The 25015-nt window shown below is 41.0% G+C and overlaps 1 protein-coding gene across 4 annotated transcripts in view; it reads right to left on the bottom strand.

The window, feature by feature from the left end:
- Positions 1–9314: 9314 nt before the first annotated feature.
- LOC118363584 (leucine-rich repeat and immunoglobulin-like domain-containing nogo receptor-interacting protein 2) overlaps positions 9315–25015 on the bottom strand; it is a 357562-nt gene continuing 341861 nt past the window's right edge. For 3 of the 4 annotated variants that reach the window (XM_035744577.2, XM_035744580.2, XM_035744578.2), the window contains one exon: positions 9315–12463. In XM_035744577.2, the coding sequence (XP_035600470.1) occupies positions 10607–12451 (1845 nt within the window). In that variant the 5' untranslated portion in view covers positions 12452–12463 and the 3' untranslated portion in view covers positions 9315–10606. Of the gene's footprint in view, positions 12464–22117; positions 22249–25015 lie in introns of those variants that run through there. The other variant, XM_052488483.1, reaches the window with a different exon arrangement.

Raw genomic sequence — 25015 nt, 5'->3', positions numbered from 1 at the left:
ATCTATCAGTGGTGGCAGTTGGCTTCTCATCAGAAGCAAACGGAAAAATACTGCAGCTGGAGATTACGCAATAATTGCGACGGAGGACACCAAGCGACCACCTGGTAGATGTAGTCTCTTTATGGTCAATCTTCCAATGATATGCCTACAAATACGTCACAATGCTGACGACACCTTGGGGAAGTGACAGAAAGCCTAAGCTCATTCGTGGCCCATTCACAGCCATATAAGGAGTCATTGGCATGAGGCGGTTTCAAAAAATGTGGCACTTCCTGATTGGATTTTTATCTGGGTTTTTTCTGTAACATCAGTTCTGTGGCACTCACAGACAATATCTTTGCAGTTCTGGAAACGTCAGAGTGTTTTCTTTCCAAAGCTGTAAATTATATGCATAGTTGAGCATCTTTTCATGACAAAATATCTTGTTTAAAATGTGAACATTTTTCATCCAAAAATTAAAATAGCGCCCCCTAGTTATGAAAGGTTAAGGCAAATCGGCAGTCTCCGGAGGCTAATGGAGGAACTCGGGTAAACTCGTATTCTTTCGTGGACTTCCAGAGTTCATCAGATGCAGGGTAGGATCCTTGAGTGAGTGATTGGGATCCCAATCAGACCTCTTCTTCATCCTTCGTTCCCATAGCCGACCATGGATCCAGATGGTTAAAGCGATGAGTGAGTCAAGATCCGTCGGTAGTCCCCGGGCTGCAAGCTCGTTACTTCCTCAGATAATCTGTGCACGAACGTGTCGAACAGCGCTTCCGGGTTCCAGGCACCCTCTGCTGCTATCGTGCGCAAATCTACCGCATAGTCTGCCACACTGAGGGAGTCCTGCCGAAGCTGGAGTAACTTCCGGATAGCATCTCTCCCGGATACCAGAGCCTCAAACTTCTCACCTCCGCCAAGAATACCTCCAGATGAGGCAGATGGTGGATTGTTGCTCCCACACCGCCGTGGCCCAGGCAAGTGCCCTCATCAGCATAATAAAATACGCTATCTTCGAGCTGTCCGCGGGGAACAAAGAAATTTGCAGCTCGAAAACCAGGGAGCACTGGGACAGAAAGGCCCGGCAGGTTCTTGAATCTCTATCGTAGTGCTCCTGGGGAAGAAAGCGGGTATCCCGGGAAACTGGGGTGATGGAGCTGCTACCAGCCGGTTTACTGAGGGGCTAGGAGGTTACCTAGTAGACAGGTGAAACAAATCAGTGCATGACACCTTTCCCCAGGGAAAGAGAACTTCTGACATCAATAGGATTATAAATAAAGGTTAAAAAAAGGGATTTCTTAGCACCAGATAAAAAGAGACAACTGCTAAAGCATGGTATATAAACTAAGGCACAGTGGACGTCCATCTGGTGATACTGCTCCACGGGGTGTCACAACAGATCATCTAGAGTGGCAGCTCTTAACCCCAGTAGGGGTTAAGGAGTGTCATGGGGGTAAAGGGACAGCCATGTCGGTCACTGACCTATTTTTGTGGAGTGCCATATGAGCAAAATCATCCTCATACAATAATCATCCTGCCCAGCTTTTAATTTCCTTTAGTGACTGAGGAGAGAAGTGAAATGGTTGTCAGATTGGGGGACCCGTCAGTAGTACATGTTTCATCTAGCACAGCTCCAAGTGCCAAACACAGAATGTGGGCATCACTGAACAACAAACTCCTCCTCATTTCCTTAACAAATTACCAAAGTCTTTGGTTTTCTGATTTCACTAGGACCATGGAATAGCTGATTTAGGGTTAGGGTTAAAAAAAAGACCATGCAAGTTGTTAATGTGAATGAGACTGCACACAGTATATGAGGTGAAGAGAGAGAAAATGAGAGAACCAATAAAAAATCAACTATAGTATATGGTTAAACTCTTATATGTAGATTTCCACCTAAATAGATAAACGCAAAGGTAACTGTTATTCATGTGTAATTACATGAATAGTAAAAATGCCGAAATGTGGTATATTTGGAAAATACTAATTGAGTGTATGTAAACTTCTGACCCACTGTGAACGTGATGAAAGAAATTAAAGCTGAAATAAATCATTCTCTCAACACTTCTTCTGACATTTGACATTCTTAAAATGAAGTGGTGATCCTAACTGACCTAAGACAGGGAATTTTACTCTGATTAAATGTGAATTGTGAAAAACTGAGATTAAATATATTTGGCCACGGTGTATGTCAACCTCCGACTTAAACTGTAAGAGCAACATATATACGTAAAAAATGTAAATAAAATGTCTTATCAAACACAAACATGGTTACACACATGTCCATCACTAAAAAAGGTGCAAAAATAGAAATAAACTGAAGTATTTACAAATGGCATTCGTGTTCATCCCAGGTGTAGCTGATTTCCTAATTTTCCCCCTTTGTTTTGTGCAGTTCTTCCATTTGTCTTTTTGCATGTGTGTTGGCTAGTGGCACTCACCTTGAGTGGGTGGTCTTGTGATGGTTGTGTGGTTGCTTTGGGCCCCCAATTTCGTTATTTCCAACATTAGCTGCTCTCGGAAGGTTAACTGGGAGAGAGGGGTTTGACCTTTTGCTTTGGCCATCTGCTTGTGAAGAATGAAAGCATTTACCCTCGCAATTCCACAAAGTGGTAAAAAAAAGTGTTACACCACTTCCTGGTCTTGTGGAGGACCTGGTAGTAGCCTATCAGAACATCAGATTGGTCAACACCCCCCATGCTGGCATTGTAGTCATTCACAGAAACAGTTACGGGGACATTCTTCCTTTTTCACCCTCCTTGAGACATGGTTATTATTGAATGCCTTATGCTGTGTGGTGAGCATGGTTACGTAGCTAGTGTCCTTCCATTTCACAAAAAGCAGCTTGTTAGTCCTGAACTAATGTATGGTTCCTCTTTCCACTGTCTTTGTCGTGACGTTTACCTTGGTCTTGGGGAAACGGATTATGTTAGGACGTATGGTGCCACAAGCCCCTTTTTTCTTTTTCAAGAGGTCTATGAAAAGTGGATGTGGAACATAGCAGTGGGGGGTGAAGACCTTGACCGGCGGGGGAGCATGCTGGGGAGTGGTGGCTCCCCTTCATCATCCAAATCCTCTACATCTTCCACTCGGTGGTGAATAAAATAAAGATATATATTGTTGTGAGACACACAGAATTACAGTTGAATACATTTACAAAACAACATTACTGTGGAGTAAAAACAAGGCTAAACTGTATGTATACAGTGACTCACATAGATGGTGTGAAGGACACACACAATGCAAACTGTAACACTTGGAGACAAAGGCGAGAACCACAAAAAAAAAACAATGGCCATGAGATTTTTGTCACCTTTCTAAAGTTACAAGGAGGAAACTTAGAACAGCAAACAGTGAAATAATATGACACATAAACAATAACTACTTTGGAATTATATAACATTGTTATATAAATCCAAAGCACAAAAAGCAGACAACTTGTACAAAATAAAATACATATGGTAAATTAGCTTCATAAAGCCATGAAAATAAAACGGATTCCAATCCTCATAGAAAGCAAGCTTCATCTGTCGAGTCGAAATCCTCGTTGTTCAAATCAATCCCTTGATCACAGTCCGACCAGTATTTTATTCAAAGCTTCTATGTCGACATCATTGCTGCCTTCTTTTTAGCTACCTGTTGTTCCATATTCTTAGTTTTGACCTTTCTTTCCCCCTTGAGAAGCCAATTTCTATTCTAAAGAGATGAAACTAAAGCGATAAAATCTGTTTACAATGTAATGTAGTTTGCTCGGTGCGTCTCGCCTCTGAGCCAGGTAGCAATAGGCATACGGTTCTACGTCTTGTTTTGTCCCACCAAGGTCAACAACATATCCCTGGCAAGCTTATCTCATGGGCTACAAGTCTGTCAAAGTGCCATACAGCCAATACCCTGTGTAACGGATGCCTACGGCACGTAAGCAGGCAGAGTCATATTCATATACTTTCAATGTTGCTATTAAGTCATACATCAGATAACATTGGCAATAGGCTAGATTTATTCCTCCCAACCTAAGGATTAATTTCATACCCCCCATGTAGCTGTAACTTAAACACAGAACAAATCTAACCTTTGTCTCACAGGGCTGTTGATCAATAACGGTAGGTCCCAGGCAGACAAATAAGACATTTGAATGATCTGTGGAGTCCCGCCTTCCGGTGTGTATCGATGTATTCCATGTTTATTTTGTTTATGCTTCACAACGCTAACCGGAATGTAAATTTCAGCCAACTTGAAATGAGGTATTCTTCTTCGATGAGGTGGTTGGCATCCAATAAATGTTGCAGTACCGACACCTACTAAACTGGAGTACAACTCCCCTATACTTACCTTGAAAAAAATAAATAAACCAATACCCTACCATCGAACACAACACTCACAAAAAAAATATATAATAAAAACTAACACCACCCAACACTATTTAAATATATTTAGTCTTACCTCAGGTCAACAACCTGAAAGGATGGGACACCACCACTTATCAGACCCTGTAACTCTTCTGATGTCAAATCTCACACAACCAAATACATCTCTGCAGCTGCCACCACAATCTCAATTTTCTGCAACTTATTTCCATCCCTGCAGTACAGTTGATAACCATTGCTATAAATGATAAAAATTAAATTTGACAAATCACTTGTTGGCCTATCCCACTGTACTGGCACAGATCTACTACTCACACCAATCCTCTCAGAATCCCTCAACCTTGATCCATCTTCCTCTATTTTCTTCACTGCCTCTGCATCTGACAACTTCTGCACTACTCTAACCCTAGAATCCTCAACCTGCATCTCTTGCATGGGACATTTCTGATCCCCAGCCCCATGGGCACCCCTACAAATAACACATCACTACTTTCCTCAATGCTACGTATTCTTTTGTCTCATGTCCTTCTACAAACTTCTCACACCTAGGAAACTCCTTTCTACACCCTGCTGCCATATGCCCGTGAGTTTGACACCTGTAACAACATAATGTATTCGGGCACAAAAGCTTGCGCAGGATAACTTAAATATCCTAGCATCACTTTGTCGGGCAAAAAAACATCATCAAAACTCAAAATAACAGACAATGACCCTTCTATTACACCACTCAAATCAAACTTTATTTGCCACAAATGTTCATTAATAGAACACTAATTGATCATATATTAAAATATCTGAAGAGTTATTTTCGGAAAATTCTAACTTTGTAATCTGAAGATTTTCTGTGGTGCCTTACTTCCAAGTTAATTACATTTACATGGTTAGTTTAATCACGTAATAATAATTACAGAGAATTGATTGCATAAAATAACAGTCGTCACCTTTAACGATGCCAAAAACATGACAACGTACAGTCACTGTGGGATTGACATCATCGATGCACTTATTGATGAAGCCGATGACTGAGGTGTTGTATTCCTCTATTTCATTGAATGAATCCCGGAACATATTCCAGTCTGTGTTAGCAAAACAGTCCTGCAGTGTAGCATCTGCGTCATTTGACCACTTCCACATTGAGCGAGTCACTGGTACTTCCTGCTTTAGTTTTTGCTTGTATTCAGGAATCAGGAGGATAGAATTATGGTCATATTTGAAAAATGGAGGGCGGGGAAGAGCTTTGTATGCATATCTGTGTGTGGAGTAAAGGTGGTCTAGGATTTTTTTTGTGACATGCTGGTAAAAATGTGGTAAAATTGATTTAAGTTTGTCTGCATTAAAGTCCCCGGTCACTAGGAGCGCCGCATCTGGGTGAGCATATTCTTCTTTGCTTATGGCGTTATATAGACGGCTTGTGGTGGTAAATAGACGGCTACGAATAAAACATGAGATATAAAATGAGATCGCTCTTGGTAGATAGTGTGGCTGACAGCTTATCATAAGGTACTCTACCTCAGGTGAGCAATACCTCAAGACTTCTTTAATATTAGACATCGCACACCAGCTGTTATTGACAAAAAGACACACACCCCCACCCCTTGTCTTACCAGAGGTAGAGTCTCTGTTCTGCCTGTGCATGGAAAATCCCGCCAGCTCTATATTGTCTGTTTCTTCGTTCAGCCACGTGAAACATAAGATGTTACAGTTTTTAATGTGCCGTTGATAGCATAATCTTTATAGTAGGTCATCAATTTTATTTTCCAACGATTGCACGTTAGCAAGAAGAATGGACGTTTTTGGGAGTTTGCTCGCTCGCCTCCGATTTCTCAGAAGGATCCATTTTCTTCACGCAAAAGGCGTGGATCTGGGCCTGTTCCAGTGAAAGCAGGACATCCTTCTCGTCGGACTCGTTAAAACCTCTTTGGGCTGCAATCCCGTTAATGGGATGATATGACAACAGCCAGTGAAAGTGCAGGGCGCCAAATTCAAAACAACAGAAATCTCATCATTAAAATTCCTCAAACATACATGTATCTTATACCGTTTCAAAAGTAGTCTTGTTGTTAATTCCACCACAGTCTCCGATTTCAAATAGGCTTTACGGCGAAAGCACAACAAACAATTTTTAGGTCACCACCAAACCACAATAAAAACAACCATTTTCCCAGCAAAAGAGAGGAGTCACAAAAATCACAAATAGAGATAAAATGTATCACTAACCTTTGATTATCTTCATTAGATGACACTCATAGGACTTCATGTTACACAATACATGTATGTTTTGTTTGATAAAGTTCATATTTATATAAAAAAATTCTGAGTTTACTTTGGGCGTTACATTCACTAGTTCCAAAGACATCCAGTGATTTTGCATAGCCACATCGATTCAACAGAAATACTCCTCATAAATGTAGATGATAATACAAGTTATACACATGGAATTATAGATATACCTGTCCTTAATGCAACCGCTGTGTCAGATTTCAAAAAAACTTAACAGAAAAAGCAAACCATGCAATAATCGGAGACAGCGTTCAGAACAATCAATCAAAGCCATAAATGACATGCTAAATATTCCCTTTGATGATCTTCATCAGAATGCACTCCCAGGAATCCCAGGTCCACAATAAATGCTTGATTTGTTCAATAATGTCTGTTATTTATGTCCAATTAGCTACTTGTGTTAGTACGTTTGGTACACCTATCCAAATGCTCGTGCTGGTCGACCTTTTCTTCGGACAAAAACTTTAAAAAGTTATATTACAGGTCGAAGAAACATTTCAAACTAAGTACAGAATCAATCATTTTGATGTTTATTTCATCATATATCTTCAATAAAGTTCCAACCAAATAATTCCTTTGTGCCTTGAGGAGCAACGGAACGCAAGTGGATCATGTGGAATGTGCGTGACCAGAAAATAGCTGACACCTGTTCATTCTGTTCTTATTCAGTCCCACAACACAGTAGAAGCAACTTCATTCATATCTCAAGGGGATTTCAATGGGAACTGTGTTGAAAACCTACCAACCTCAGATTTCTCACTTCCTGTTTGGATTTCTCCTCAGGTTTTTGCCTGCCAAATGAGTTATGTTATACTCACAGACATCATTCAAACAATTTTAGAAACTTCAGAGTGTTTTCTATCCAATACTAATAATACCATGCATATATTAGTAACTTGGACTGAGGAGCAGGCCGTTTACTCTGGACACCTTTTATCCAAGCTACTCAATACTGCTCCTGCAGCCATAAGAAGTTAAAGGAAAAAGTTTTTTCCAGTCCACGGTGAGTAATCGCGTTTCTGATGTCCAGAAGTTATTTTCGGGCATAAGAGACGGTAGCAGCAACATTATGTACACAATAAGTTAAAAAATAAATAAAATTGGACAATTGGTTGGGAGAATGTAAAACATTGGCCATGTTCATCAGCTCCATCTTTTACTCATGCCACACTGTCAGCGTCGCACAAAACGACGCACCAAACAACGAGCATCACAAACACCGGGAATCTTCACATTCAGTTGGTCAACTTTTACATTTACCGCTACCCCACTACCCCAGTAATCACTCCTTTCAATGGCACCCTTGTCTTGAGAGCAAATCAATGCCCATGTCTTGCCCCCATTCATTTAACGTGGAGACCAGCAGAAACACAAACAATTATCAAAAGACCACTTCTGGTTACCCTCACCGATTCCACAGCACCCAACTCTGTTTTCACCCACCCTGAAACCAAAAGGCAAGGGTCCACCTTTTCCCAAAACGTTATCTTTATCTTTATCCTGACCCTCGGTGCAAGCCTCGGGCTCCGAGAACTTGACCACACCTACCACTTCCGATACTTCACCCTCATTCACTTCCTTTCTCCTCCTGTCTTCAGCTCACTCTGCTTACACTTTCTACCATTCTTCTTTAACAAACCATTTCCCTTTTCCCGCCATTTTTAACCAGCTCAAACTCACTCTCTTCCTCCCTCTCGCTCTCTTAGACCTCCTCTGCTTGAAATGAGGTCATCGGCTCGGCCTGCCCTTATTACATTCGTATGCCCATATATGGTAGTAAGCCATATCAAAGATTTTAAGAAACAGATCAATAGCCTAGATACTCAGCTTTCCACAGACACCCTGCTTTTACAGATAAGGCTACCATTCTCAAACCAGACTGACTTGAATAAAAAAAATCTAATAGGGTCCTCAAATATGGGGACATTACATTTAACTATGGTGCAACAAAATTACAGAAGTGACAAGCAGTGATAAGTGCTAAACCTAATTGATACATATGCTCTCAGTTTTTTGTGTTAAAATGTTTATCGTATTAGATTAAGTACAAATCTGCTTGACATTAAATGTAATTCTCATTCACTGTAAAGCAAGGGGATGATATGAACAATTTTAAAGACAGAGAAAAGCACAGCTGGGACACAGTAATGAAGGAACAATCTAATAAATCAGACTTAAAAATGTAGTGAATTGGGCAGCATTGTATCTTCGGTAGCATTGTAATCTGCTATCTGCTTAACCCAGGATACCCCTCTGATTTGCTGTCCTCATCCAATTATACATGGTAACCCTCCAGGTGCTCATTTGGACTGTGTCAGAAGGTTAAATGAATTCCTCCACATTCCTCCTCTGACAGCGCCTTCCTCTTGACACAAACTACCTGCAATATCATGCTGTCAAGGCTAGACATTTTGCACCATGCCTATCTGATGTGCATTGATTTTAAAGGTTTGAGGGGGGTATCACACAAAGGTTCAAAGGTTATGGTTTTTAGTGAGTGAAAGGGATCATTTTTGTGTACAGTAATTGAACATTCAGGAAAGGCAATGCCTCAAACCATTTCATTTTCTCAACCTGTGATCTGTCGTAAATGTGTTTCTGCAGATCTTCTGATGGCCTTGTCTACCTAATCTGATGTTGTAGAAATGCACAACCCTTACAATTCACATACACTGTAAAACAGTAGAGTACAATTCACTTTCTTTAATACCAGTGATTGATATTTGAAATGTTCCAATTTAACAATTTTATTCAACCATATGGCTTTTCCCTGTTAGTGTTACTTTGCTGTTTCCAGATGTTCAACAGGCAGTATAGTAATACTATATACTGATAAATACCCAATTTAGCTTTGTCATTGTAGTCAATATGTAGACACACTAAATGTTACAAATAAATCTTATTTTATTTCACATACATGATTTTTTTTTTTACTTTGAACTTGTCACAATCTAAATGATTCTACAACCAAATGAGGAACTACCACAACAGAGTCAAAATGTCTTACTGGGGAGAGAAGATATCAACTTCACTGCAGCAAGATGGACACATGTATCTTGCCATTAGGCAAAGGTTTCGGTAAAAGTAATAAAAAGACAAAAATAGGATGAAAAAGTGGTCTTTGTAGGTTCTCTGTCAACTTCAAGAACCTCAAAAGTATTTATTACTCCCCAGAATAGTGTTATAATACTAACTTTAAAAAAAACCTCAAACCACTTTGATAAATAAAATACATTTTCATTTATGGTTGACAATAAATCAAATAAAATATTTAGGGGAACAGGTATCTTTTCTCCAGTGTGACGTTGCAATCCTGTAGAAGCCCTTTCCTATTTTCATGGACAATTTCTTAAGTGGGGAGTTACAATTTTGCTTATTAGGTTGGGGGAATTGAGATTTTGGCTGACGTTGCATTCCATGAGTATTGCTATGAACAGTTTGTTTTTAATGAATATGTACATACACGTACATAATGAAGCATTTACGTACACATATGCAAAGATTATGGTCGGAGGGAATGATGCTCAGTTTGATCAGTCAGTTCTGTGAGTAAGCATGGTGCAAGACCAAACAAATAAGAGTAATACTTTTAGATACAAATTTGTACTGTACACGGTTCTGTAGTGTCTTTAATTCCAACCCAGCACTTATGGATTCCTCTTGGGTATATAAATTGAATTTGAAAAGCTTGATTACTGACACCTTTTCCTTACAGGTCACCTGGGTAGCAATTAAGTTCATTTCGGAGGATCCGTGTTAGACAGGCTCACTGACAACTGTGCAAAAACATACGTCACAATGTCGTAGCATTGCATCCAATAAGATGGAATGATTTGAGACTGCACTCCTGTGTCCTGTTATGGCACTCTGCAGTGCTATTTCCATTCCCTGTAGCATTCTCATGCAGTAGTGGGAAATTCAGAAGTTAAATAATCCTTAGATTATTCCCAACATTTGGATTCCCAGATTCACAAACCATGTTAGATCATTTTCATGTTAAAGCGACGGGGTCCAGCTTCCCCCTCCGCTCCTCCATCTAAAGAGGTGCCATTAGACTTGGACCGAGGTACGTATTCAATATCTATGTTGTTTTTATGCTTCCCTTTGCCCCGACTCCAAACAAACAGGAGGAGGAAGCAGAACAAAACCACCCCCAGGAATGTGAAACAACCCATTGCTGTCGACACTAAGATAGTCTTTAGGTCCAAGCCGTAGGTCACGTTGATAGTCCCATTGGTAGTGGCATTGCTGGGATCTGTGTAGTACTGGGTCCTGTTTGCGTAGAGCGACCCCAGGCTTTTCACTGCTAGGGAGGTCATTAATGAGTCATTACCCGCAGTGTTGGTTGCCATGCAAAGGTACACCCCGCCGTCCTGCACCTCGGCTGCCTTGATCTCCAGCGTCCCATTGTTGTGGACCATGACTCTACCGTGGCTCTTGTTGGTGAGGAGGCGCCGGCGTGGGGACAGCCACGACACCACCGGCCTGGGGGTCCCCTCAACACTGCAGTACAGTCTCACTGGCTGACCTTCGTCTACGGCAATTGTTTGCGTCTTGTTCTCCCGTATTTTGGGCTTGGTGCACGTCACATAGTAGGAGAGCAGGGTCTCCTTGAACTCCCTGAAAGGCCTGCCGCGGATGCCCTCGGGGGTACTGCACTCCGGCTGCGAGTCACCAAAGTAGATGGACTGTCTCCTCTGCAGGATCCACATGAGGCGGCAGTCGCAAACCAGGGGGTTGTCATCGATCAAGAGTACCTCCAGAGCCTCAGGAGCTTGGAAGACACCCTTCTCCAGGGTGTCCAAACGGTTGTGGGAGACGTTGAAAACCTTGAGCCACCGGAGGCCCTGAAATGCGTACGGATCAACAGTCGACAATTGAGCCCCGACCAGATGCAGTTCCCTTAGGTGCACTAACTCCGACAGCATCCTGCCTTCGATGTGTCTGATGCGGTTGAAGGACAGGTTGAGGAGCGTCAGGTAGTGCAGGTGCTTGATCGCCTGATATGGGAAGGTGGATAGGTTGGTGTTGGTGATGAAAAGCGTGGTCAAATTGAGGCCGTGCAGCGTGTTGGCCGGCACACTGTCCAGCGAGGTCCAGCTGTCAATCTCCAGGTGGCGCAATCGGAACAGCTTCTTGAAGGAGTAGGCATGCAAGGTGCTGATGCTGAGGTATCGCAGGTGAAGTCTTACCAGGTTGTGCAGGTGGGACAGGGCCTCAGTAGGCACCACTGTCAGATTGCATCTCTCCAGGGTTAGAGTCTCTAGGCTCAGCAGTCCACTGAACGCCCGGTGGGAGATGTACACTAGGTCATTGTCACCCACCTCCAGGAACTTCAGATTGTTCAAGTCCTGGAACATGTAGTCCAGCAGGATGACAATATTGTTGTCGCTGACATCCAACCGGGTGAGGTTGGACAGGCCTGTGAAGACACCCATAGGAATGAGCTTAATACGATTGCTTTTGAGACTAAGGGAGTGCATACTGTACAGAGGGTTGAAGGCCCCCGGCTCCACATAGCTAATAATGTTCCCACTGAGGTCCAAATCCTCTAGACCAGGATAGGGGGCAAAGTCATCCGGGTTGACGGCCTGCAGCTTGTTCTTGCTCAGGTCCAGGATCCTGGTCTCGATGGGGATACCGTCTGGGATGCTAGGTAGGCGTTTGCGGTGGCACAGGACCGACTTGCTCTGGGCCGAGCAGTCGCAGCGGGCGGGACATCCCAAGGCGGAACCCACGAAGACGGCCACAAGAGCCAGTCCCAGGAACGGTTGCCAGCATGAGAGGGCCGTGTGCAGCATGACTTTACTCATACAGTCGACCATTCTGTCACGGCTCTACGAGAGAGAGGGAACACACACAACAAGAGAATATAATTAGAGAGCATAAATTGGTAAGAAAAAGTGACATGAAAACCTTCATGGATGTTAATATAAAATTATTTTAAGATTATAAATGGACACTAAAATGGATGAGATCATCTTATTACTGTGGTGAAATTGACTGTCATCTTATTTCAACGAACATTGAGGACAGATTAGAATGGCCTTGTTTCTCTGACGCAAATGACTCATTTTCAACATCCTGAGCCATCATAAGCATTTCACACAGTACTGCAGCTGAAACCAGCAATCATGCCCCACCTATATCCCCTGACTCACATACTTATTCAACATACTGTCTCAATTTAGGCCATTGAACTCTTTTCTTTCAATGGTTTACTCTCGTGCTTTGAATTTAAGAACAATTTGTCTATAGTCATTTGTTATATCGGTTGGGTCTCCTTATAACACAAATCACTTCAAAGAGTCTGCAGTCTATTGTTGTGTTTCATCCACAGCAAACTGATCAAGGTAGATGAGTGGAGGAGTTACAAGAAAACGGCCTCTATGATACGTCTGATCATTATTCTAACCAAGGATGATTCAGTGGATGTTTTCGGATTTATATGTATTACTTGTGCAAAATATGTAAGACCATAAGCAGCTAAACAATGACGCTAAATCTTTTCATGTTCATATTGTAAAGTGAGGAATTGCTAGCAACAATGTTCGTCCACAAGTCCACATGTTATGTTTTTTCCCAATTCAACTTTTTAAAATCCAAGACGTTCCATCTATTTCCATCTCTGTGTGTTTTCTTCACATTGAAACAGTTATATTGTTTATACAGGACCATATATTTTGCTTTTCTGACACTTACACTGAAATAATGAGCATGATTTTATTGATTTTCTTAGATAAACTTCCACCCCTCATAAGTAATAAAAACTGCACACCAGCTGCAAGATGACCATGGAACAAAATTTAAAAAAACATGATTGGAAAAACATGATTATTTCCGCCGTCCAAACACATTGAGAGTGAACACAATCAACACGTAGAAATTGTTGGAGGCCAGAACCTAATGGGAAGAAAATTAGGTTTGTAATTATACGGATTATCACAAAGGCCGCAAAAGCTAATAAATGAAGATCCGGGAGGTTAATCCGTTTTTAAAAATCCAATTAGAAAATTAATCCAAAAGGTGTCAAAACAAACACCATCACACTCTGAAAGAGTAGCATCTGTAGTCAAGATGTGTCTGCTTTTCTTTTCAGCAGCAGAGAGTGGGGTTGAGATATTGCCTCTCACCTGTAGTAATAGGATGGGCCAAAGCCTTACACGGAACAAGATTCTCAAATAAATTAATTCAACAGTAATGTAATGCCTCAGTGTTACCCGAACACCTACTCATAAGGGGCACAGGGGAACATGCCCCATCAGATTTGTCCTGTTTAACACACACACACACACACACATACATACATACATACATACATACATACATACATACATACATACATACATACATACATACATACATACATACATACATACATACATACATATATATATATATATATATATATATATATATATTCAAAGGTATGTGGACCCTTCAAATTAGTGGATTTGGCTATTTCAGCTACAACTCTTGCTAACAGATGTATACAATCGAACACACAGCCATGCAATCTCCATAGACGAACATTGGCAGTAGAATGGCGTTACTGAAGTGCTCAATGACTTTCAATGTGGTACCGTCATAGGACACCACCTTTCCAACAAGTCAGTTCATCAAATTTCTGCCATGCTTTTGCTGCCCCGGTCAAATGTAAGTGCTGTTATTGTGAAGTGGAAATGTCTAGGAGCAACAACAGATCAGTGCGAAGTGGTAGGCCACACAAGCTCACATTACGGATCCGCCGAGTTCTGCATAGAGCATAAAAATAATCTGTCCTTGCTTGCAATACTCACTACCGAGTTCCAAACTGCCTCTGGAAGAAACAGCAGCACAAAAACTGTTTCAACTTTGTGGCAACAGTTTGGGGAAGGCCCTTTGCTGTTTTAGCATGACAATGCCCCTGTGCATAAAGCGAGGTCCATACGGAAATGGTTTGTTGAGATCAGTGTTGAAGAACTTGACTGGCCTGCACAGAGCCCTGACCTCAAACCCATCGAACACCTGTTCGAGGTCAGGGCCTAATCGCCCAACATCAGTGCCCGACCTCACTAATGCTCTTGTGGCTGAATGGAAGCAAGTTGCAACATCTAGTGAAAAGCCTTCCCAGAAGAGTGGAGGCTGTTATTGGGGGTCCAACTCCATATTAATGCCCATGGTTTTGGAATGAGACGTTCGACGATGTCACGCCTTGGTCTTAGTATTTTGTGTTTTCTTTATATATTTGGTCAGGCCAGGGTGTGACATGGGTTATTGTGGTGTGTTTTTTGTCTTGGGGTTTTGTGGGGCGTCGATGTAGTCTATGGCTGCCTGAGGCGGTTCTCAATCAGAGTCAGGTGATTTTCGTTGCCTCTGATTGGGAACCATATTTAGGCAGCCATATTCTGTGAGTGTTTTCGTGGGTGATTGTTCCTGTCTCTGTGTAGTGTTCACCAGATAGGCTGTAATAGGTTTTCGCGTTTTGTTTGTTGTTTTGTAATATTTATAAGTTATTTAATGTTTATAAGTTATTTAATGTATCACTATTCTTCATTAAAGAACATGAGAAACCACCACGCTGCATTTTGGTCCGCTTCTCCTTCAACAGACGAACGCCGTTACAGACGAGCAGGTGTTCACATACTTTTGGTCATGTAGTGTATATTATACATATTATTGCACATTTTGTTGTGTTACAGCCTGAATTAAAAAATCAATTACATGTATTTTTTTCTCACCCATCTACACAAAATACCCCATAATGATATAGAGAAACCTTGTATTTAGAAATGTTTCCAAATTTATTGCAAATGAAATAATTCAGAAATATCTAGTTAATTAAGTATTCAAACCCCTGAGTCATTACATGTTAGAGTCACTTTTGGCAGTGATTGCAGCTGTGAGACTTTCTGAGTATAAGAGCTTTGCTCACCTGGATTTTACAATATTTGTCCATTTTCAAGTATTGCCATAGATTTTCACGAAACTTTCAGTCAAAACCACAACTCGGTCACAAAGAAACATTCACTGTCTCCTTGGTAAGCAAGTCCAGTGTAGATATGGCCTTGTGTTTTCGGTTATTATCCTGCTGAAAGGTTAATCTCCCAGTGTCTGGTGGAAAGCAATCTGAACCAGGTTTTCCTTTAGGATTTTGCAAGTGATTAACTGCATTCCATAATATCCTGAAAATCTCCACAGTCCTTAACGATTTCAAACATACCCATAACATGAATGCAGCCACCACTATGCTTAAATATATGGAGAGTGGTACTTAGTAATGTGTTGTATTGCATTTGCTCCAAACATGAAACTTTGTATTCAGGAAAAAAAGTTAATTGCGTTAAACATTTTCTTAACAGTATTACTTTAGTGCCTTGTTGCAAACAGGATGCATGTTTTTGAATATTGGTATTCAAATTGGATGCAGTCTATCACAGTGCCATCGGTTTTGTCACCAAAGCCCCATATACTACCCATCACTGCGACATGTACGCTCTCTTTGGCTGGCCCTCGCTTCATACTCAACGCCAAACCCACTGGCTCCAGGCCATCTACAAGTCTCTGCTAGTTAAAGCCACGCCTTATCTCAGCTCACTGGTCACCATAGCAGCACCCACCCGTAGCACGTGCTCCAGCAGGTATATCTCACTGGTCACCCCCAAAGCCAATTCTTTCTTTGGCCGCCTTTCCTTCCAGTTCTCTGCTGCCAATAACTGGAACAAACTGCAAAAACCACTAAAGCTGGATACTCTTACCTCCCTCACTAGCTTTAAGCACCAGCTGTCAGAGCAACTCACAGAAGCTAGGGGGAACTATTTTTATTTTTGGAAAAATAACGTTCCCAAAGTAAACTGCCTATTTCTCAGGACCAGATGCTGGAATATGCATAGAATTGACAGCTTAGGATAGAAAAAACTCTAAAGTTTCCAAAACTGTAAAAATATTGTTAAAAACGCTTGTATTGTTTTCGCTGTAAAACATAATTTCAAAATCTGAGACGAAAGGGTGATTAACAAAAGGCTAAGCTGTGTTTCACTATATTTCACTTGTGATTTCATGAATACGAATATTTTCTAGTAAGATTATTTGACCGTTGCGCTATGCTATTTAGCGTAGTTGATGACAATTATCCCGGATCGGGGGGGGGGGGATTTTTTATTAATTTGTAAAAATGTCAAAAAACAGAAATCCCACTTTCACATGATGGGGTATTGCATGCAGGCCAGTGACAAAAACAATCAATTTAATCCATTTTATATTCAAGCTGTAACACAATAAAATGTGGAAAAGGTGTAAGGCTGTGGATACTTTCTGAAGGCACTTTATACAAAACATTTAAAACACCTGCACTTTCCATGACATAGACTGACCAGGTCAATCCAGGGGAAAGCTATGATCCCTTATTGATGTCACTTGTTAAATCCACTTCCACCAGTGTAGATGAATTGGAGGAAAAAGGTTAATTAAAGAAGGATTTTTAAGCCTTGAGACAATTGAGACATGGATTATGTATATGTGGCGTTCAGAGGGCGAATGGGCAAAACAAAAAATGTAAGTGCCTTTGAACGGGGTATGGTACTAGGTGTAACGAGGCTGGGTATTTCACGCTCAACAATGTCCTGTGTGTATCCAGAATGGTCCACCACCCACAGTACATCCAGCCAACTTGACACAACTGTGGGAAGCATTGGAGTCAACATGGGCCAGCATCCCTGTGTAACGCTTTCAACACCTTGTAGAGTCCATACCCCATCACATTGAGGCTGTTGTGCAACTCAATATTAGGAAGGTGTTCCTAATGTTTTGTATACTCTTTCTCTCTCTCGCTGTCTCTCTCACTACTACTACTACTACTACTACTACTACTACTAGCCACCTAGTCATTTATATGAAGTTGGCATCAGCTAGCCCAGATAGCTAGGTATAAGGTTGGGAGATTGGGAACCTATGTACCAAAAAGCAATTTCAGGGTAACAATCAAGTTTGAGTAGGTAGCTTGTCTAACTATCTTAGCTGGGGGTTTGTAGGGTTTAGCAAATCAAGCATAATAATATACTGAATAAGACTCACATTCCTTTCAATATTTTATCCAGATTCTAGCAGAGATGCAGAGAAGCATATTTGGTTTCATAAACAATTAAACACCAGCCAGGAGGATACAGACCGCTCAAGAGTTATGCTTCGATCTATAGCTTATAGCTTCAATCTGTGTGTTGTAATGTTATCTCAGAATGCAATTTCACATGGCTAGTTATTGCCTAATGTTAGCTAGCTAACTAGCTAATATTGAACCTATTTGGTTAATTTTAATTAGCTATGACACTTGGTTTGTATTGCTAGTACTCTATGGATTGGGATTATGTTTATTGTTTAGCTGGCTAGCTAGCTAGCTCCATGTATAAACAAAATACCCCAAATTAAAGCTGGCTGTTAGCTAGCTAGCTGATGTTAGATGGCTGGCTCGCTAACATTATTTAGCGATTTTAACATTATTTTTATGATTTGTGTGTAGTATATTAATGTTTTCTCAGAATGGCATTTCGTATTGCTAGTTATAGTCTAAAGTTAGCTAGCTAACTAGCTAACATTAAACCTATTTGGTTAACTTTAGCTAGCTATGACAATCTGTTTGTATTGCTAGTACTCTATGGATTGGGGTCATGGTTCATTGTTTAGTTAGCTAGCTAGCTAGCTAGCTCCATGTATAAACAAATAACCCCAAATTAAATCTGACGTTAGATGGCTGGCTCGCTAGCTAACATTATGTTTATGATTTGTGTGTAGTAATGTTATCTCAGAATGCCATTTCACATTGCTAGTTATTGCCTAAGGTTAGCTAGATAATTTGGCTACTTTAGCTAGCTATGCCAATTGGTTTATATTGTTAGTACTATATCGATTAGGATTATGTTTCATTGTTTAGCTAGCATGTGTAAACAATAGGCTCCACTTGGCCAGATGATTACATGACCAATCAAGTTAGCCAGGTGTGTCTGACGGTGATTATGGCTATCTATTGTATAATAATGCCAAAATATTTGTTTCTGGAATTTGTCTTTCAGCATTAGTAGAACACGCCTGATTCTCCTCTACCAGTAATACTAGGGGAATGGTCCAATGCCTGCCATCAAAAAGATAGCTGGCCCAAGCAGGCACAGGTCAAATTGTATTTGTCACATACACAGGGTTAGCAGATGTTATTGCGAGTGTAGCGAAATGCTTATGCTTCTAGATCTGACAGTACAGCAGTATCTAACAGGTAATATCTAACAATTCCACAACTAAACCTAATAGGTAACAAATATCACAACAAAACCTAATACACACAATCGAGTAAAGAAATGGGATGAGAATAGTTAAGTATAAAATATATATGGATGGGCAGTGACAAAGCGGCTAAGATTCAATAGATAGTAAAGAATAGATAGTGAAGGATACAGTATACAGTATATACATATGAGATGAGTAATGTGAGATATGTAAACATTCTTGAAGTGGCATTATTAAAGTGACTAGTGTTAGATTTATTAAAGTGGCCAATGACATCAAGTCTTTAGGTAGGGAGCCGCCTCTCTGTGCTAGTGGTGGCTGTTTAACAATCTAATGGCCTTGAGATAGAAGCTGTTTTTCAGTCTTTATGTCCCAGCTTTGATGCACCTGTACTGATCTCGCCTTCTGGATGGAAGCGGGGTGAACAGGTAGTTGCTCGGGTGGTTATTGTCCTTGATGATATGTTTTGCCTTCCAGTGACATCGGGTGTTGTAGGTGTCTGGTAGGACAGGTAGTTTGCTCCTGGTTATGCGTTGTGGGCGGTGCAGTTGCCATACCAGGTGGTGATACAGGCGGCAGGATGCTCTCAGTTGTGCACCTGTTAAAGTTAGTGAGGGATTTCTGTGACAAGCCACATTTTTTCAGCCTCTGAGGTTGAAGAGGCGAGGTTGCGCCTTCTTCACCACACTGTCTGTGTGCGTGGACCATTTCTGTTTGTCGGTGATATGTACACCTTCCACCTTCTCCACTGTTGTCCTGTCGATGTGGATAGGGGAGTGCTCCCTTTGCTGTTTCCTGATGTCCACGATCATCTCTTTTGTTTTGCTGACATTGAGTGACAGGTTATTTTCCTGACAACACACTCCGAAGGCCCTCTGCTCCTCCCTGTAGGCTGTCTCGTCATTGTTGGTAATCAAGCCTACCACTGTAGTGTCATCTGCAAACTTGATGATTGAGTTGGAGGCGTGCATGGCCACGCAGTCATGGGTGAACAGGGAGTACAGGAGAGGGTGTAGGTGAAAATGCATTACTATGGTTGATTTTCAGTAACCTATATTGTTGTCTTTGAAGTAGAAAGAATAACTGATATAAGTTTAAATATTAGACATGTGTAAACAGAATGAAGGCTGAACCCACGTGAGTGTACAAAACTGGATCAACATCGAATTGACCATTGGACATGTAAAAAACAGAACCTGTGTGGATGAGGCAAGGTAGACTAACAAGACGTGACTGGTCTGGGCCATATCTGATCTTGTGAAGGCTACTGGAAACGCACATGGGTAAATCATACATGAACAACATCGGCCTGAACTTGTAAAGACCTCTGGACAGGAACATTGGCTAAGTAGTGAGGGGCAACAGTAAGTGGGGGCATGTCATGCCACCAATAGACTCTATGCGTCAATGTCTGAGCCAATAAGAGAATGGAAACTAAGTAAGACAACAAGATTCATAAAGTGGAGTGATGACGTTATGTAAGGAAAAGACTGTATAAAAGCCAAGTGCTAAGAATGAAGTGTTAGTTCTTCCATGGAATTGCTTGGCTTTGTTACTCTCCGTAATAAAGTCTATTTGAATTCACAAGCTCCGGTATCTGAGAAGTATTTGATTCAATATTTTCCACAACAAGGGCTGAGAACGCACCCTTGTGTGGCCCCAGTGTTGAGGATCAGCGGAGTGGAGATGTTGTTTCCTACCTTAACCACCTGGGGAGGCCTGTCAAGAAGTCCAGGACACAGTTGCACAGGGCGGGGTTGAGACCCAGGGTCTCAAGCTTAATGGTGAGTTTGGAGGGTACTATGGTGTTGAATGCTGAGCTGTAGTCACCTGAAGCATGAGGAACTGCAGCAAGTGGTGAACTTCATCAACACCTAAGCAGAGGATTATGCAAAAGTACTACCAGGACACCACCCAGGGCACAAACACTTTGGTGGAAAGATGCTGCCATCCCATGTGACAAAAGCAGCAGGGTGGCGTCTCTACAAGGAATCGATTAATAGAATTTTGAATATAATTTTCATTGCATTGTATGAGGTTATTCTTCTTATCTAAACTTGAGAGGTAAATTTATGTTGTACAGGGTTGTAATGACTTCTACATGTTTTTGGTTATTTCCTGTTTTACAGCTTCGATGCTCTGGAGCCTGGTGTTGTTGTCGCCAAGGAGTGTAACGCTGACATCCTGCCTCCCATAGATGGTCTGTCTGTACAAGCACCACCTGGACTGGACACAGCTAGACAAACGTATGTTTTTGAGAAGATCAGGGAGTTTTGTGAGGAAGAGGCTATGGACATCACATTCCCTGCACCAAAGTCAAGGACAGGACAGAGGATTCCCTTGTTCGTGTGTGGTTCGGACGGACCTGTTATCAGCACTATCTGCAGTGCCTCTATTCACACGACTCTCTCCTAACACACATGCCATACATTGCTGCTACTATTATTTTTTTTATCCTGCTGCTCAGCCACTTTACCCCTGATTGTATGCATGCTACTACCTCATCGATCACAGATATTGTTACTGATATATTTCTTGTACATACAGTATATTATTTTATATATATTGACAATATCTATTCCTGATATTGCTACTGTGCCAGGAACCATTTGCCTGTACCGTTTACACCTTCTGTAAGGACCATCATCTTGGCAAGATGTGGCTGGAGGTTATAGCAATTCTTTCACATGACCTATACATTTAGAAAAGTGTGTCTGGATAAGATTCATGTAATATTTACGAAATATGTGTTTTCTGTTTACCTGTTTTTTCCCTTATTGTAGACTACTACTTTTACCACTTTTAGTCTTAATCTTCACTACCCTACCCACTTTTTAGCACATGACCTCACATGTGAATCCTTAAAGAGATGGATGGGGCTGGAGTGAGGGTGTGAACAATGCTGAATGGGTGGAGACAAAAGAGATCTCTCCAGTAGGTACCAAAACATTCATAGGTCATTTTCTCAAAACTTTCAAAGCAGAAATACTTTCCCATTGTTCCTCAAAAATGCAGTGTATGATATACAATTGTGTAGCTCTTAGTCTCTACTTTTATCCAATGTAAAAAAAAACACTAATTCAAATTTTGCTACATAAAAACGATTTGAGCCAGTCAGTCACATATGTGACTAGTTTCAGGAAACTAGGTGTATGTCCCGTGTCACTACTTCACAGGAGAGCCATTTGAATGCACACTTTTTTTTGGCTGCTTTTCCTTCACTCTGCGGTCCAACTCACCCCAAACCATCTCAATTGGGTTGAGGTCAGGTGATTGTGGAGGCCAGGTCGTCTGATGCAGCACTCCATCAGTCTCCTTCTTGTTCAAATAGCCCTTACACAGCCTGGAGGTGTGTTTTGGGTCATTGTCCTGTTGAAAAACAAATGATAGTCCCACTAAGCGCAAACCAGATGGGATTGCATATTGCTGCAGAATGCTGTGGTAGCCATGCTGGTTAAGTGTACATTGAATTCTAAAGAAATCACTGACAGAGTCACCAGCAAGCACCCCCACACCATCACACCTTTTCCATGCTTCACAGTGGGAACCACACATGCGGAGATCATATGTTCACCTACTCTGCGTCTCACAAAGACACGGCGGTTGGAAACAAATATCTCAAATTTGGACTCATCAGACCAAGGACAGATTTCCACAGGTCTATTGTCTATTGCTCATGTTTTGTGGCACAGGCAAGTGTCTTCTTATTATTGGTGTCCTTTAGTAGTGGTTTCTTTTCAGCAATTCGACCATGAAGGACTAATTCACGCAATCTCCTCTGAACAATTGATGTTGAGATGGGTCTGTTACTTGAACTCTGTGAAGCATTTATTTGGGCTGAAGTCTGAGGTGCAGTTAACTCTAATGAACTTACCCACTGCAGCAGAAGTAACTCTGGGTCTTCCTTTCCTGTGGCGGTCCTCATGAGAGACAGTTTCATCATAATGCTTGACGGTTTTTGCGACTTCACTTGAAGAGACTTTCTTGAAATTTTCTGGACTTGGTCTTTAAGCAAATAGAGCTAGCTATCTTCTGTATACCAACCTTACCTTGTCACAGCACAACTGATTGGCTCAAACGCATTAAGAAGGAATGAAATTCCACAAATTAACTTTTAATAAGGCACACCTGTTAATTGAAATGCTTTCCAGATGACTAACTCATGAAGCTGGTAAAGAGAATGCCAAGAGTGTGAAGAGGTTGGCTACTTTGAAGAATCTTGAATATAAATAATATTTAGATTTGTTTAACACTACATGATTCCATATGTACTATTTCTTAGTTTTGATGTCTTCACTATTATTCTACAATGTAGGAAATAGTAATAATAAAGAAAAATCCTTGAATGAGTAGGTGTGTCCAAACTTTTGACTGGCTATATATATATATATATATTCTTGAAGAATATCAAAATATAAGCTTGTTTTTCTCCAATGTTTGTAAACATTGTAATCATAAAACAAACACTATATAGTCAGTTAAAACAATAATTTTGACTTCATGGATGGTCAGTCCGTGCATCCATAACTCTGTCTATTAATCTGAGAGTGGTTACATTTCTCCAGGCCCATCCCTGAGCTTTTTACCAAAAACAGAGCTGCGGCGACCGTTATTTAATTGTTTAATCTGTGGATTTGCTGTTTAAATAGCTGCATATTATCAAGATATCAAAGTGTCACCAACAAAAAGGTAAACAATAGGCCTATAGCAAAAGCAGCATATGGCATTCATTTTTCACATGTAACTAGCATTTTCAGTAGTGCTCAAAGCATGCCATTCCGTGAGCACCGCATTTTATTTTATCAACTCAAACCAATGTGCCCAATCAGTCCTCCATGACAACAAAAGCCTAAACAACAGAGTAGCGCTGGTTAATAAGTCCTTAGTTTTGGGGTTATGCTCATGTAAAACAATTTGGCTAATCTATTCTTCCATATTTCCAAGTCCTATTCTTGAATATCAAGGGTTATAACATTTATTGGAATGACTTGAATTCTGATAGACTTTGGTTTTTAATGTAAAGACATAAGTTAATCGTATTATTATATGTAGTAGAAGCGATGGGTTAGAACAGGGGTTCCCACATTTTTTTTTAGTCCCGTACCCATTCAAACATTCAACCTCCAGCTGCATTCCCACTCTAAAACCAGGGTCAGTGCACTGTCACATGTTGTTTTTTCCCATCATTGTAAGCCTGCCACACACACACTCTACTATACATTTATTAAACATAAGAAAGAGTTTTTGTCACAACCCGGATCATGAGAAGTGACAAAGAGCTCTTATTGGACCAGGGCACAAATAATAATAATAATATAATAATCAATAATTTTGCTCTTTATTTAGCCATCTTACATATAAAACCTTATTTGTTCATCGAAAATGTAGAATAATGCACCGCAGGCTAATCAGAAGTGTGTGCTTGAAAGGATGCACATAACTCTGCAATGTTTGGATTCTCAGTCTTAAATCATTTTCCACCCACAGTCTGTGCCTGTATTTAGCTTCATGCTAGTGAGGGCCGAGAATCCGCTCTCACATAGGTACGTGGTTGCAAAGGGCATCAGCGTCTTAACCTCTACTGACTCCCCTTAATCATATCCTCAATTTTGTGCCGAGAGTCACTGTAATCCTAGATTCAGATAATTCAGGCAAGAAAAAACATCACGCAGATAAGCCAGTCATGTGAGAAACACATCACGCAAATGGTCAGACAAGTGAAAACTATGGTCAGTAGAGAAAACTTTAAGCTCGTCTATCAATTTAAAAAATTTAAAAATATGTCAATACTTTGCCCCTTGATAACCAGCACACTTCCGTATATTGTAAAAGCATTTTATGATCGCTGCCAATATCATTGCATAATGCAGAAAATACCTGAGAATTCAGGGGCCTTGCTTTAACAAAGTTAACCATTTTCACTGTAGTTTCCAAAACGTCTTTCAAGCTGCCAGGCATTCCCTTGGCAGCAAGAGCCTCTCATGGAGGCTGCAGTGTTCTTAAGTGGCGTCAGGAGCAACTGCTTGCACTTGCGTTACCACTCCACTATGTCTCCCTGTCATGGCTTTTGTGCCATCAGTACAGATACCAACACATCTTGACCACCAAAGTCCATTTGATGTCACAAAGCTGTCCAG

The sequence above is a fragment of the Oncorhynchus keta genome, chromosome 30 (genome assembly GCF_023373465.1).
Source record: "Oncorhynchus keta strain PuntledgeMale-10-30-2019 chromosome 30, Oket_V2, whole genome shotgun sequence".
NCBI lineage: Eukaryota > Metazoa > Chordata > Actinopteri > Salmoniformes > Salmonidae > Oncorhynchus > Oncorhynchus keta.
Note: the sequence above shows the minus strand (reverse complement) of the source record. Positions and strands in the feature narration are given on the sequence as shown.